Source organism: Macaca thibetana, chromosome 16 (genome assembly GCF_024542745.1).
Source record: "Macaca thibetana thibetana isolate TM-01 chromosome 16, ASM2454274v1, whole genome shotgun sequence".
Taxonomy (NCBI): Eukaryota; Metazoa; Chordata; class Mammalia; order Primates; family Cercopithecidae; genus Macaca; species Macaca thibetana.
Genome location: NC_065593.1, coordinates 64,641,049 through 64,656,554, shown reverse-complemented (window position 1 = coordinate 64,656,554; position 15,506 = coordinate 64,641,049). Strand labels below are relative to the sequence as shown.

Sequence of the window (15,506 nt, the reverse complement as noted above, 5' to 3'; positions counted from 1 at the left end):
TGCACTCCAGCCTGGGTGAGAGACCTTATTCCCCGCCCCCCCCCCCAAAAAAAAGGTATCAATGGGTGTTCTGCACAGGAAACTTTGATCTCACCTGCTCCTAGGCAGAATAGCAATCATCTCTGGGCAGAATTCCTTCACTAAATATTTCTTGAGTATCTACTGTGTGCCAGAGACTGGGCAGAGGTAAAACCTACCAAGGGCTGAGAATTCTACCCCAAGAAGGAGGGCCCCTCCCTGAGGCCTTAAGAAGGGAAGACTGGCGGGGCATGGTGGCTCATGCCTATAATCCCAGCACTTTGGGAGGCTGAGGCAGGTGGATCACGAGGTCAAGATATTGAGACCGTCCTGGCCAACATGGTGAAACGCCGTCTCTGCTAAAAATACAAAAATTAGCTGGGGACAGTGGTGCGTGCTGGTAATCCCAGCTACTCAGGAGGCTGAGGCAGGAGAATCACTTGAACCCGGGAGGCAGAGGTTGCAGTGAGCCGAGATCGCCACTGCACTCCAGCCTGGCAACAGAGCGAGACTCCGTCTCAAAAAAAAAAAAAAAAAAAAAAAAAAAAAAAAGGGGAGAAGACCAATGAGGGAGGATGGGATGGTCCATCTGATTCTGCAATCCCCACTTAGCTGACGGCCTGCGAACCTCTAGAGGAGGTCTGGGGCAGTTCCCGGGCAGGGAGGATGGAGCTTACTTCCATTCTCCCTATTTCTGGGCTCCTATTTGCTGCTCTGTCCAGCAAGAGGCAGAAAAACTCCTTGGGCACCCTGGGGTGACATGCACTTCCCAGGCTGCGGAGGCTCCCAATAGAAGCCAAAGGGCTTTGGTGAGGGTCCTCGGGCCTAGGCACACAGACTAAGGTCGAAACTCCTGCGTCAGAGGATGTGCATAGGGCAGGGGCTGACCACAAGGACCTGAAACCTCGGAGGTGAGGCCTGCTTCCAATGGGGCTGCAGCTGGCTGGAGCGTGTAGGCCACTCTGCCTTCACCCAGGCCCAGGACTTAAGATATGGTCCTTGCCTTTGTCAACCTTAATAGGAGAGGCTCTCTCAAAGAAAATAGTATCTATTTGGGCATAGGGCATTGCAAAGGTAGTATCCATGCCATAGTAAACTATATGGGTATTCAGGGAGGTAAAGAAAGAAAGGCTTTAAGGGAAAAAATAGGATTACATAATTGTTTTGAGATAATTATCCTTAGGTAGAAGAATTAGTAACAAGGGTGACCAGTTCAACGTTGGACAGGAAAGTTGCTGGGCAGATGGCCATTCAAAAGTATGTTTTGTGCAAGGTTGGGGTTTTTGCAGAATCTTTGTGATAGTTTTCATTATCAGATATTTATGCATGAGAACCCTCTTGTCATGGTTTTCTCCGACTCTGTCCGGGTTTTTTTGTTCTGTTTTTTTAACACAAGTGACTCCAATTAGATTAACAACTTTTGCATTCTCAGGACACTCACAGCCTAAGCCACCTCTCTACCCCTACGTTGTCAAACGCGATGGGAGTGTAGTAAGGCCACCTCCTTCCCTGGTGCTTTGTTCCCTGTAACCACGAGTAGTAATCCATCACACACCTGCTTCCCGAGAATCCTCGAGAAGGAATCGGCCGAAGGGCTTCAGCATCCAGAAAGCCCCGAAAGCGCCACAAACAAGGCTCTTCCTCGGGCTCCCCGGTGCTGCCCCGGGCGCGCGCCATCCACCCGGCTGACAAAAAGCACCAGGACATGACCCCGTCCCCTTTGATTTCTGTCCAGAGGTGGCGGACTCACCTCGGGGCTGGGATAGAGGACGGGTCCGGGTCGCTACGCTTTTTGCAAAAGGGTCAAAAGACTGATGGGGGTGGGTAAGGAGCTGACGCCCGCGCTCTAAAGGGGCGTCCTGGTCAAGGAGGCTGGGCCGCCCCCGCCAGCCATGGGGATCCTGGAGGTGCTTCTGCCTCGACGTCCTCCCAACATGGGTGCTGCCAGACTCCGTTGCGCTCCTGAGTTGCTCCTCACGGAATTCCAGCCGCCCGACATGGGTGTCTCACTTTCGGCTTCTGGGCCACGTCGGGGCGGCGGAGGACCCGGGGGGCCGGGCGGGAGAGTGGGAAAGGTGGGGCGGGAAAGCCGAGAGAGGCCCTCACCCGCCTTCCTGTTGGCGGGGGCGGCAAGTGGGTTTCTTTCTTGCGTTCAGATTTTGCAATAATTTGCAGCTGGACATAGGATATGGGAGACAAGGCTGCTCCTCGCAGTACACCCACCCACGCCCATACCTCCCTCGGCGAAGCGTGTCGCAGCGGGTTCCAGCGCAGGCTAAAGAGCTTCCGCAGCCAGAAAACCGAAAGCGCGCCGCGCACGCGCGCCAAGGAGTTCGGCGACGGCCCCGCCCCTCGCCTGCCTCGTCCCGCCCCTTCCGCGCCTTGGAGGGTGGGGACAGCGCGGCTTCCGCCGGGAGCCTGGAACCGAGCCCGGCAGCCGGGGGCTGGGCGCCAGTAGCCACTCCGCCAGCCCCAACCAGCAGACGGTTCCCTGTCTCCCGCGCCCCAATTTCGATTTTCAGACCCAACTCCTACAGGATTCTGAGACCCCGGCCCATCTCCCCACATTCCATTTCCAGCTGCAAATTACTGCAGAGTCTGAACCCAAGAAAGAAACCCGTTTGCCGTCCCCGCGTCTTCCCTCGCCAGACAGGTGGAGAGTGGGTGAGGGTCTCGCTCGGCTTTCCCCCTGCACCTTTCCCACCCGCCCGCCCGTCCCTGGGGGTCCTCCGTCACGCCGGCCATGGCCCAGAAGCCGAAGTTGGACCCCCACGTCGGGCGTTTGGGATACCTGCAGGCGCTGGTCACGGAATTCCAGGAGACCCAGAGCCAAGGTGAGAGCCACGGTGGGACCAGGTGACAGGGTCGGCTGTGACCGCCGCCCGGACCTGGCTCCAGTGCCGCTTTCCCGTTGCAGACGCCAAGGAGCAAGTCCTCGCCAACCTCGCCAACTTCGCTTATGACCCCAGCAACTACGAGTATCTGCGGCAGCTGCAGGTCCTGGATTTATTTCTCGATTCGCTGTCGGAGGAGAACGAGACCCTGGTGGAGTTTGCTATTGGTAAGGGCTGGGCCCGTTCGCTAGATGGCTAAATGGGCCGGGGTGAGATAAGTGAGTTACAAGTGAGTCCTTGGGGCCTGGCGTGGTGGCTCACACATGTAATCCCAGCACTTTGGGAAGCCGAGGCGGGGGGATCACCTGAGGTCAGGAGTTCGAGACCAGCCTGGCCAACATGGCAAAACCTCGTCTCTACTAAAAGTACAAAAATTAGCTGGGCATGGTGGCGAGTGCCTGTAATCCCAGCTAAGCGGGAGCAAAAATTAGCCGCACACAGTGGTGTGCACCTGTAGGCCCAGCTACTCTGGAGGCCGAAGCAGGAGGATTGCTTGAGTCCGGGAGGCAGAGGCCAAAGTGAGCTGAGACTGCGCCACTGCACTCCAGCCTGGGCGACGGAGTGAGACCATGTCTCAAAAAAAGATGTTTTAAAAAGAGCAGTTTTGTAGCCAGGCGCGGTGGCACACGCCTGTAATCCCAGCACTTTGGGAGCCCGAGGCAGGCGGATCACCTGAGATCAGGAGTTCGAGACCAGTCTGGCCAACATGATGAAACCCCGTCTCTAACTAAAAATACCAAAATTAGCCGGGCGTGGCGGGCGCCTGTAATCCCAGCTACTCGGGAGGCTGAGGCAGGAGAATCACTTGAACCCGGTAGGCAGAGGTTGCTGTGAGCCGAGATGGCGCCACTGCACCCCAGCCTGGGCAACAGCGAGACTCCGTCTCAAAAAAAAAAAAAACAACAATTTCAGGTGGGTGAGGTGGCTCACACCTGTAATGTCAGCACTTTGGGCGGCCGAAGCAGGCAGATCACTTGAGTCCCGGAGTTCAAGACCGGCCTGGCAAAAGCCCATCTCTGCTAAAAAAAAAAAAAAAAAATTAGTCTGGCGTGGTGTCCCAGCTACTCAGGAGGCTGAGGTGGGAGGATTGCTTGAGCCTGGAGGACGAGGCTGCAGTGAGCTGGGATTGGGCCACTGTACTCCAGCCTGGGTGACAGAACGAGAATCTGTCTTAGAAACAAAAGTAACTCATATTTAGTGTTTTCATATCAGGAGAAGCAGAGATGGCTTGCAGTCTGTAACTTACGGCTTCTTTTGTAGTTATGATCTTAAGACCTATTGATTTATTCACTGGGCAGATATTTACTGGGCATGTACCGTATATGTAAACTACTGCTCTAAATGCTGGAGTATGGTGAACAAGTTAGGGGAAGTGTTTGCCCCTCAGGAGCTTACATTCTAGTAGGGGGGACAGGTGGTTAGCAAACAAAAAAGATGATGCTCAGCAGCAAATAAATGGGGTGATGAGAAACAGCAGTAGAAGGTGGTGGTTACTTCTGTTTTGGCCATCATGAGAAAGGCATTTTAGCAGGGACACAGCATGGGCAAAGGCCTTAAAACAGGAAGGAGCCAGAAGGAAGATGAATGTGGCAGGATCGTTATAGTGAAGTGGAGAATGGCACAAAAAGAGGATAGAGAGTTAAGCAGCACTAGAGCTTGCCAGAGCTTAGATCTAGGCCGTGGGAAATAGTTTGAAGCAGACAAAATTTTGAGAACAAACAAAAATCCCTTTTTCAAGCCATGCACAGTGCTCATCTGTAGCCCCAGATAGGAGGATCGCTTGAGCCCAGGAGTTTGAGGCTGTAGTGTGCTACGATTGCATGATTGCACCTGTAAATAGCCACCGCACTCCAGCCTGGGCAACACGCGCGTGATCACCTGGCTGAAGTCTTGTCAGGCTTCTCCACTGTAAAATTACTCTTTCTTTCCCCTCTTTACGTTTTTTTTTTTTTTTTTTTTTTTTTTTTTTTTTTTTTTTTTTTTTGAGACGGAGTCTCACGCTGTTGCCCAGGCTGGAGTGCAGTGGCGCGATCTCGGCTCACTGCAAGCTCCGCCTCCCGGGTTCCCGCCATTCTCCTGCCTCAGCCTCCTGAGTAGCTGGGACTACAGGCGCCCGCCACCGCGCCCGGCTAATTTTTTGTATTTTTAGTAGAGACGGGGTTTCACTGTGGTCTCGATCTCCTGACCTTGTGATCCGCCCGCCTCGGCCTCCCAAAGTGCTGGGATTACAGGCTTGAGCCACCGCGCCCGGCCCCTCTTTACGTATTATGTATTATACCCATTGGAAGGAAGTCACTACATAAATTATCTTAAATCTTTTTCTTTTTTTTGAGATAGGGTCTCACTGTGTCACTTAGGCTGGAGTACAGTGGTGTGATCATAGTTCACCATAAATTTAAACTTCTGGGCTCTAGCAGTCTTCCTGCCTTAGCCTCCTGAGTAGCTGTGACTACAGGTGGACACCACCATGCCTGGCTTTTTTTTGTTTTTAATTTGTTTTCGAGAGGATCTCACTGTGTTGCCCAGACTGGTCTCGAACTCAGCTTTTTTTTTTTTTTTTTTTTAATTTGTTGTCAACACACGGTCTCACCGTCTTGCCCAGACTGGTCTTGAACTCCTGGCCCCAAGAGATAAATCGCTTGTAACCCTAAACAGACCCTCATTTCATAACACTGCTTCTTGAAGGCCCCAACCAGGAATGCAAATGTTCCCCCTTCCGGTTTGTCTCATTGCCTCTTTGTGGTTTGTTTCTTTATCCCCTTTATTTCCTATAATCTAGAAATTGGGTTGAAAGTCTTGATAGGATCAAGTAACACATTTTATTTTATTTTATTTTATTTTATTTTATTTTATTTTATTTTTTGAGATGGAGTCTTGGTCTGTCACCCAGGCTGGAATGTGGTGGTGCGATCTCAGCTCACTGCAACCTCTGCCTCCTGGGTTCAAGCAATTCTCCTGCTTCAACCTCCCGAGCAGGTGGGATTACAGGCGCCCGCCACCATGCCTGGCTAATTTTTGTGTTTTTAGTAGAGATGGGGTTTCATCATGTTGGCCAGGCTGGCCTCAAACTCCTGACCTCAGGTGATCCGCCCGCCTCAGCCTCCCAAAGTGCTGGGGTTACAGTCGTGAGCCACCACGCCTGGCCCAAGTAACACATTTTTAAAAATACATTATTATAAGTGTGATTCAAATTTTTCAAAGACCGCCCAGGTCTCCTCTAAAGAGGAGAGGAGAGGAGGTTCCTGGGACTAGACTACAAATGAGGGTCTCCTCTCCATGAGGGGGCTCCAGCACATGTGTGAGCAGATTCACACCCCCACAGACAGCTGCCCCTTGGCCACTCCCTGGGTTTGGAAGTGCACACACCAACGGTGGCATTCACCCTTGGGAGTCAGGATCCAGGAAAGAGGCCCATGCGGCCGTGGGAGCGGGTTTAGGGCCTGGAGCTCCAGGTACAGGGGAAGGGCGGCCCTGGGCTTTGGGTGAGTTCCCTGGACTTACTGCCCTGCAGAGGACCAGAGTAGGGCCTGCTAAAGCCAAGCCAGCGCAGGAGCCCTAGTTGCCCAGGTCCCCGAGTGATGCCAGCTCCTCTAGAAGATTATTATGCCAAACAAATATTCTAAAAAGTTGGTCTCTAAAATGTCCTCTGTCCCCTCCCTTTTCATGCCTCTGCCCCACCCACAGCTGCTGCTTTCTGAATGGTGACTGTGGCCCCTGCAGATGCATGTGGCTAAACCTCCACCAGGGGGCAATAGAGCTCCTCCAAATCAAGCCGCTGACCCTGGAGAAAAATTGGCGGAAGTCACAGAGCAGTCCCCACAAAAAATGTTTACCAAGTGGGGTCTTTCCTGCTGGCGTTTCCTCAGGGTCAGGAAGCAACTTTCCCAGGACAGGGGTACCCTGAGGTCCGGGTCCACTGAGCTATGGGGGCGGCGTGAGCCTGGCCTGGGTTCTTGCCACCCTGGGCAGCTTCCCCGCGTGGGTGACTGAGCCCCAGCGTCTCCACTTTTCAGCTGATTCCTAGCTGACTCCCGTCCCTTCTCCGAGCGTGGTTTCCTCACCTGCCTTGCCTGCCTCGCAGGTGGTTGTGGGAGCAGAAGTGTGGGTGTGTGTGTCTGTGCATCTGCGCCTCTGTGCTGTTACTTTATCTAGAATTGTTGGGATCATTATCACCAGTTTTACTTTTCCCAACCGTTTTTTCCTCCTTTTTTTCTCTTCTTCTGCCAGAGCAAGCCCCGCCCCGCCCCAAGCACGGTAGCTTTCTCAGCATGGAATCCCTCCGTGGGACCCTCTGCAGATGAAATTTCTCGTATATTTATTATGCATAACTGAGAAGGAGAGCCCCCGCGTATTTTCTTACTGGCGTCGTTTCCCTTTCTCTTAGTGTCTCTGCTTGGGGATCCCCGACAGGCACTTATTCTGCTGTTTCCGGAGAAGGCTCCGTGCTGCGCTTTGGAGCTTTGAGTCTTTTATCCCCTGTGGCAGCCCTGAGATTGTGACTTCCCTGAGCCCGAGCCAGCCTTGCTTCTGTCTGCATGGTTTGAGTGCTTAGGCCTTTTGGCCTAGGGAGGAGGAGAGAAGGGGAAGGAAAAGCAAGGGATCTTCACTTAATAAGTGTGGAGTCCTGGCCATGACTTGGTGCAGCACCCCTAAGCAGGGTTGGTTCAGGTGGCTCACACCTGTAATCCCAGCACTTTGGGAGGCCGAGGCGGGTGGATCACTTAAGGTCAGTTTGAGACCAGCCTGGCCAACATGGCAAAACCCCGTCTCTACTAAAAATACAAAAATTAACTGAGCATGGTGGCGCGCACCTGTAGTCCCAGCTGCTTGGAAGCTGAGGCAGAAGAGTCACTTGAACCAGGAGACAGAGATTTCAGTGAGCCAAGGTCACGCCACTGCACTCCAGCCTGGGTGACAGAGTGAGACTGTCTCTTAAAAAGAACCAAAACCCATATCTGCTTGGTTGAGCAGGGTGGTTCATACCTGTAATCCCAGCATTCTGGGAGGCTGAAGCAAGAGGATTGCGTGAGTCCCCAGGAGTTCGGGAGGAGCCTGGGCAACATAGCAAAACCCTGTCCCTACAAAAACAAACAAAACAAATGTCTGCTTGTTGGCAAACAGCACAGTGAGTTGGACGAGAGCTGGGCATTGGGGTCAGGCAGGCATCTGGGTGTGGGCTCTTCTCCAATCATCTGTCAGATGGGGACAGTGCCAGCAGCTGCTTCACATCGAGAGAACTGAATGAAGCACTACAGTGCTCTTTTAGGGTCAGTGTCTGCAGCCTTCGACAGGATCCCCTTGGTCGCCATCCAAGACAAATGATACCCAAAACCCTTTGAGGGTGAGCAGTCGCCCCTTCTCCCAGAGTGGTGAGGTGGGGGATGGGATAACGTCTTATCAAGGGAACCACTCATCTGCTCCAGGAATTCTTTTTTTTTTTTTTTTTTTTTTTGAGACGGAGTCTCGCTCTGCTGCCCAGGCTGGAGTGCAGTGGCCGGATCTCAGCTCACTGCAAGCTCCGCCTCCTGGGTTTACGCCATTCTCCTGCCTCAGCCTCCCAAGTAGCTGGGACTACAGGCGCCCGCCACGTCGCCCGGCTATTTTTTTTTTTTTTTTGTATTTTTAGTAGAGACGGGGTTTCACCGTGTTAGCCAGGATGGTCTCGATCTCCTGACCTCGTGATCCGCCCTTCTCGGCCTCCCAAAGTGCTGGAATTACAGGCTTGAGCCACCGCGCCCGGCCCTGCTCCAGGAATTCTTACCTTCTGGAAAAACATCACGGAATGACAGGAACGCCGATCCTCAGCCTCCCAGAGGGTGCCCAGGCAATGTTAGGTGGGGAGAGCCTGGCTGCTGGCCCGGTACTGTTGTGTCCCCATCACGGATGGCATTAGCTCACACTTTGGGAGCACCCACTGGGTGCCAGGTGCTTGCTTCTTGTGCATTAGAGATAGTACTGAAGTAGATGTGCTTACACTGCCTTCTTTCCAATCAGGACTTTGAGGCTTAGGGAGGTTCCGTGGGCTGGCCAAAGGTTTAAAGAGTACCAGATCTAGGCCGGGTGCAGTGGCTCATGCTTGTAATCCCAGCACTTTGGGAGGCCAAGGTGGGCAGATCACCAGAGGTCGGGAGTTTGAGACCAGCCTGACCAACATGGAGAAACCCCATCTCTACTAAAACTACAATTAGCTGGGCGCGGTGGTACGCACCTATAATCCCAGCTACTCGGGAGGCTGAGGCAGGAGAATCGCTTGAACCCAGGAAGCAGGGTTGAGGTGAGCCAAGATCGCACCATTGCACTCCAGCCTGGGCAACAAGAGTGAAACTCCGTCTCAAAAAAATAAAGAGTACCAGACCTGAGACTTAAACCCAAAGCAGTCAGAGTCTACAAGCTATTCCCTTGGCCCTTTTCCTGCCCTTACAGGAGTTCCAATTCCTAGGATTGTGGAGTGAAAGGTAGGAAGGAGTTTACTCCAAATGGCTCATTTTATCAATAAGGAAGCTGTGGTGTAGACAGCTGCCCCTTGTCTGGCTGTCACAGGCCAGGGTGAGAATGCAGGCTTCCTTCCGTCTGTGCCTACAGCGGCCACACTCACAGGTGCTCTTCCATGCTGGCTTTGCTGTGGCAGCTCTGAGGCCTGCTCTTTGGCCCAGCATTCTGCCTCCTCTCTGAGGGCTGGAAGCTGGATGCTATCCAACCAAATGGATTGGCTCACCCTGCACACTAAGGCCAATTACTGACAAAATTGCAGTGCGAGAAAGTGAGGCTTTGTTTTCTGTTTTTTGTTTGTTTGTTTGTTTTTGAGACAGAGTCTCACTCCGTTGCCCAGGCTGGAGTGCAATGGCGCGATCTCGTCTCACTGCAACCTCTGCCTACCTGGTTCAAGCAATTCTGCCTTCAGCCTCCTGAGTAGCTGGGGTTACAAGCACCTGCCACCACACCTGGCTAATTTTTTTTTTTTTTTTTTTTTTTGAGACGGAGTCTCGCTGTGTCTCCCAGGCTGGAGTGCAGTGGCCTGATCTCGGCTCACTGCAAGCTCCGCCTCCCGGGTTCATGCCATTCTCCCGCCTCAGCCTCCCAAGTAGCTGAGACTACAGGCGCCCGCCACCATGCCCGGCTAGTTTTTTGTATTTTTAGTAGAGACGGGGTTTCACCATGTTAGCCAGGATAGTCTCGATCTCCTGACCTCGTGATCCACCCGCCTCGGCCTCCCAAAGTGCTGGGATTACAGGCTTGAGCCACCGTGCCCGGCCACACCTGGCTAATTTTTGTATGTTTAGTAGAGATGGGGTTTCGACATGTTGGCCAGGCTGGTCTCGAACTCGTGACCTCAGGTGATCCGCCTGCCTTGGCCTCCCAAAGTGCTGGGATTACAGGTGTGAGCCACTGTGCCCAGCCCAAAGTGAGGCCTTTATTGCGGGGTGACAAGCAAGAAGAATCCGGCAGCTCATGCTTAAGACCCAAACTCCCAGATGGCTTATGGGTAAGGGTGTTTAAAGGCGGGAGGCAGAGGTTACAGACAAAGTTTTAAATCAACACCAGGAGGCTATATATTGGTTTGGCCTAAGAAGGCAGGATGGGCCGGGCGCGGTGGCTCAAGCCTGTAATCCCAGCATTTTGGGAGGCCGAGGCGGGTGGATCACGAGGTCAGGAGATCGAGACCATCCTGGCTAACATGGTGAAACCCCGTCTCTACTAAAAATACAAAAAACTAGCCGGGCGTGGTGGCGGGCGCCTGTAGTCCCAGCTACTCGGAGGCTGAGGCAGGAGAATGGCGTGAACCTGGGAGGCGGAGCTTGCAGTGAGCCGAGATCGCGCCACTGCACTCCAGCCTGGGTGACACAGCGCGAGACTCCGTCTCAAAAAAAAAAAAAAAAAAAAAAAAAAAAGAAGGCAGGATGTCTCCAAGGGATGGGCTCATAGGTGGCTTCAAAGATTTTCTGGTTTGTGATTGGGTAGGGAGGTGAGGCTTTGTCTACAAATTTGGCATCAGCAAAAAAGAATGTTAGCTATGACCTGTGAGCGTGTCCCCCAGGCCCCTCAGGGAGTCTAGAGAGTGGTCAGAGTGCAGTTTTCAGTTCCCCTTATCTGAGGTCTCAGTGCCAGGGGAACTGTTTGTTGGGGGTCCAGGTTTCTGAAAAGCAACTCAAGGACAGATGTTAAGATGTTATCTTTTTTTTTTTTTTTTTTTTTTTTTTTTTTTTTTTTTTTTTTTTTGAGACGGAGTCTCACGCTGTTGCCCAGGCTGGAGTGCAGTGGCGCGATCTCGGCTCACTGCAAGCTCCGCCTCCCGGGTTCCCGCCATTCTCCTGCCTCAGCCTCCTGAGTAGCTGGGACTACAGGCGCCCGCCACCGCGCCCGGCTAATTTTTTGTATTTTTAGTAGAGACGGGGTTTCACTGTGGTCTCGATCTCCTGACCTTGTGATCCGCCCGCCTCGGCCTCCCAAAGTGCTGGGATTACAGGCTTGAGCCACCGCGCCCGGCCAGATGTTATCTTTAGGCTGGGCGCAGATGCTCACGCCTGTAATCCCAGCACTTTGGGAGGTTGAGGCGGGTGGATCACTTGAGCTCAGGAGTTCAAGACCAGCCTGGCCAATATGGTGAAACCCCATCTCTACTAAAAATACAAAATCTAGCCGGGCATGGTGGCAGGAGCCTGTAATCCCAGCTACTCGGGAAGCTGAGGCAGGAGAATCGCTTGAACCCAGGAGGCAGAGGTTACAGTGAGCAAAGATCGTGCCACTGCACTACAGCATGGGCGACAGAGCAAGACTGTCTCAAAAACAAACAAACAGATGTTATCTTTAATTTCTGTGGGGGAACCAGACATCCCCTGATTCTGACTTCCTTGGCTATTGTTTTAAGCTAACTGTTAAACCTTCTTGCTTATCAAGTTGTTCATTTGCTTCTCAGGGCTAGCTAGGTGCCTGGAATTTCATGAAGGGACTCAAGATTTTCCTTTATTTCCATGCTTGGGGGCCTGCAGGCCCCGAGAGAAGCCCCTGCTCTCTCTCGATGTCAGCCAGGGCTTCAGTCTGGCCCTGGCTGCCACCCTGCTGCCACTGCAGTTCCACCCATCAGCGGTGGCAGCGGAACTGCAGTGGCAGCAACCACTCACCAGCAGCAGCCTGGCCTCGCTCACCTTCCTCTCTGGGGGGGGGGTGTCTCCTGTGGCTTCCTCTCAGTTGCCTGCCGTGGGCACGCCACAGCCGTGAGGAAGGATCTGGTTACAGCGATTGCGGAGAACATGCATGGGTTTTCAAGTCTCTGGCCTCTTGTGGCCTCTCGTGGATTTGCCCATTTAGAGCAATTTAGAACTAGTTTATTGACTCTTTCCTGTGCTTCTGGCTGCCTTTTCTCCCTAGGGTGCAGGGCTCTTGTTTGGGTGCTGTTGGGATTAAAAGCTGCCTCTTCTGGACGCCCACCCAGTGCACACCATGTGCTCACCACACACCCACCTGAACCCGCCCTGCCCACAAGGCCTCTGAATCTGTCATTAACAGCAAGGCGGATGGTTCTAACCCCTTTTTACATATCAGGAACCCCCACCACCAAGTGAGGGCAAGTCCACTGCCTGGAGCTCCCGCTGTTAGTGATGACTGGAACCAGGATTTCGCCCTTGTCATCCAGGATCCAAATTCCGTGCCCCGGGAACCCAGCTGGCACCAGGCTCAGACTCTAGTCCCTTGTTCTTTTTTTTTTTTTTGAGGCAGAGTCTCTGTCACCCAGGCTAGAGTGCAGTGCTCACTGCAACCTCTGCCTTCCGGGTTCGAGCGATTCTCCTGCCTCAGCCTCCTGAGCAGCTGGGATTACAGGTGCATGCCATCACGCCCAGCTGATTTTTTTGTATTTTCAGTAGAGACGGGATTTCACCATATTGGTCAGGCTGGTCTCAAACTCCTGACCTGATGATCCGCCCACCTCGGCCTCCCAAAGTGCTGGGATTACAGGCATGAGCCACCCCGCCCAGCCTCTTCCTTTGTTCTTTGTCTCTCTGGCACCTTGCTGCCTCTGCCACATCCCTGAGTGAGTTCTGGTGGGAAGTAATTTCTGCTGCAACTGGTAGTGCCCACAGTCGGGGGCCACATTGTACCAGTGTCACAGAGGAACTGCCACTGGGGCTGGGTGCAGTGGCTCATGCCTGTAATCCTAGCACTTTGGGAGGCTGGGGTCGGAGGATCACTTGAGCCCAGGAGTTTGAGGCCAGCCTGGGAAACATAGTAAGACCCCATCTCTACAAAAAAAACCTATAAAAAATTAATGAGGCATGGTGGTACACGCCTGTAGTCCCAGGTACTTAGGAGGCTGAGGCAGAAGGATCACTCGAGCACAGAAGGTCGAGCCTGCAGTGAGCCATGATCACAACGCTGCCCTCTAGCCTGGGTGACAGAGCAAGACACTGTCTCCAAAAAAACCACAAACAAAAAAAGAAGGAACAGACACTGGGAGGGAGCCTTGGTTAGGCCAGAGCTGCCCTTGTTTGGGATGGGAGGTGGATGAATTATGGAAACTAGATGTAAAGCCAAGATCTCAGTAAATAGTCGTTGAATGAAAGAATTCTGAGTTCAAGTCCTAAATGAAAGCATTGGTAGCCTTTGGAATTCATTTGGGAGTGTCTGCCCACAGCACCATTGACTGACTCTTAGATGTCCTGTATACCTGCACCATCCTAGATGTTGCATGGAGATATGAAGGAATCAGGAGATAATTTTCTGCTTTCATGAAAACTGGTTGAATCCAAGAGAATCATAGATTACTTAGCAGTTTTGTTACTGAAACAGTTTAAAGGTGGGGTGCGGTGGCTCACGCCTGTAATCCCAGCACTTTGGGAGGCCGAGGCGGGCGGATCATGAGGTCAGGAGATCGAGACCATCCTGGCTAACACGGTGAAACCCCGGCTCTACTAAAAAATGGAAAAAATTAACCGGTCATGGTGGTGGGCGCCTGTAGTCCCAGCTACTCGGGAGGCTGAGGCAGGAGAATGGCGTGAACCCGGGAGGTGGAGGTTGCAGTGAGCCGAGATCGCACCACTGCACTCCAGCCTGGGCGACAGAGTGAGACTCCTCAAAGAAAAAAAGTTTTAAGAAGGTGGCCTCCTAGAATTCAGGTCAAACTCTTTCCTGTGTTCTGTTTCCTGCAATACATGTAGCTGCCACCAGATGGTAGTGGTGTTCCGATAAAGGCTGGTAAATGAATCCTCATCAGCCTTTGGAAAACAGTGTTTTGGGCTGGGAACGGTGGCTCATCCCTGTAATCCCAGCACTTTGGGATGCCGAGATGGGTGGATTATTTGAGGTCAGGAGTTTGAGACCAGCCTGACCAACATGGTGAAACCCCGTCTCTACTTAAAATACAGATAAAATTAGCCAGGCGTGGTGGTGCATGCCTGTAATCCCAGCTACTTGGGAGGCTGAGGCAGAATTGCTTGAACTCAGGAGGCGAGGGTTGCAGTGAGCCAGTATCCTACTACTGCACTTGCAGCCTAGGCGACAGAGTGAAGCTCCATCTCAAAAAAGAAAAAAAAGGCCGGGCGCGGTGGCTCACGCCTGTAATCCCAGCACTTTGGGAGGCCGAGGCGGGTGGATCACGAGGTCAGGAGATCGAGACCATCCTGGCTAACACGGTGAAACGCCGTCTCTACCAAAAATACAAAAAATTAGCCGGGTGTGGTGGTGGGCGCCTGTAGTCCCAGCTGCTCAGGAGGCTGAGGCAGGAGAATGGCGTGAACCCGGGAGGCGGAGCTTGCAGGGAGCCGGAATTGGGCCACTGCTCTCCAGCCTGGGCGACGGAGCAAGACTCCGTCTCAAAAAAAAAGAAAGAAAAAGGAAAACAGTATTTTGTAAAGTTGAAGATAGCAGGCGCACCCCATGACCCAGCATTTAAATCCATAGGGCTAGGGTACGTGCACATGCAGTGAAATGCCACCAGCAGCACTGTCTGTAACAGTCCCGAACTGGAGACAGTCAGCAGGAGAATGGATACTGACATCACAGGATATTTTTCTTTTTTTTTTTTTTTTTTTGAGACGGAGTCTCGCTCTGTCGCCCAGGGTGTAGTATAATGGTGCCATCTCAGCTCACTGCAACCTCTGCTTCCTGGGTTCAAGTAATTGTCCTGCCTCAGCCTCCCGAGCAGCTGGGACTACAGGTGCCCGCCACCACACCCGGCTAATTTTTGTGTTTTTAATAGAGATGGGGTTTCACCACATTGGCCAGGATGGTCTTGAGCTCCTGACCTTGTGACCCACCCACTTCAGCCTCCCAAAATGCTGGGATTACAGGCGTGAGCCACTGTGTCTGGCCAGATATTTCTACTATTTAGCAATGAAAATGAAATCTACAGTTCCACGCAACAATCTTACAAACATAATATTTAGCAAATGATGCTATACACATAGTAATACTTACAGTGTGATTAGGAAGGTGTGCACCTCTGAGGGAGGGAGAGGAGTGGATCAGAAAGGCACATGTGAAGGCTTATGGATCACCTCAGTACTGGCTATGCAGGCACTTGCTTTCTCGTTGATAAACTGCCTGTATGTGCCGGCACTTTTCTGTGTGTGAGGCTGCAGGTCTGGCGCTGCCAGCCCCTGG

The 15,506-nt window shown here is 52.6% G+C and overlaps 3 protein-coding genes across 11 annotated transcripts in view; 2 read left to right on the top strand and 1 right to left on the bottom strand.

Annotated features, from left to right (window-relative positions):
- MRPS7 (mitochondrial ribosomal protein S7) overlaps positions 1 to 15,506 on the top strand; it is a 172,036-nt gene that overhangs the window by 6,220 nt on the left and 150,310 nt on the right. The gene's annotated exons all lie outside the window — the stretch shown is intronic.
- Positions 1 to 15,506, bottom strand: part of ATP5PD (ATP synthase peripheral stalk subunit d) — a 221,631-nt gene that overhangs the window by 78,265 nt on the left and 127,860 nt on the right. The window lies entirely within an intron of this gene.
- Positions 2,391 to 15,506, top strand: part of ARMC7 (armadillo repeat containing 7) — a 43,136-nt gene continuing 30,020 nt past the window's right edge. Inside the window, exons 1-3 of one of the 4 annotated variants that reach the window (XM_050764490.1) lie at positions 2,391 to 2,852; positions 2,936 to 3,079; positions 7,146 to 7,274. In XM_050764490.1, the coding sequence (XP_050620447.1) occupies positions 2,762 to 2,852; positions 2,936 to 3,079; positions 7,146 to 7,213 (303 nt within the window). In that variant the 5' untranslated portion in view covers positions 2,391 to 2,761 and the 3' untranslated portion in view covers positions 7,214 to 7,274. Of the gene's footprint in view, positions 2,853 to 2,935; positions 3,080 to 7,145; positions 7,275 to 15,506 lie in introns of those variants that run through there. The other 3 variants (XM_050764488.1, XM_050764489.1, XM_050764487.1) reach the window with 3 other exon arrangements.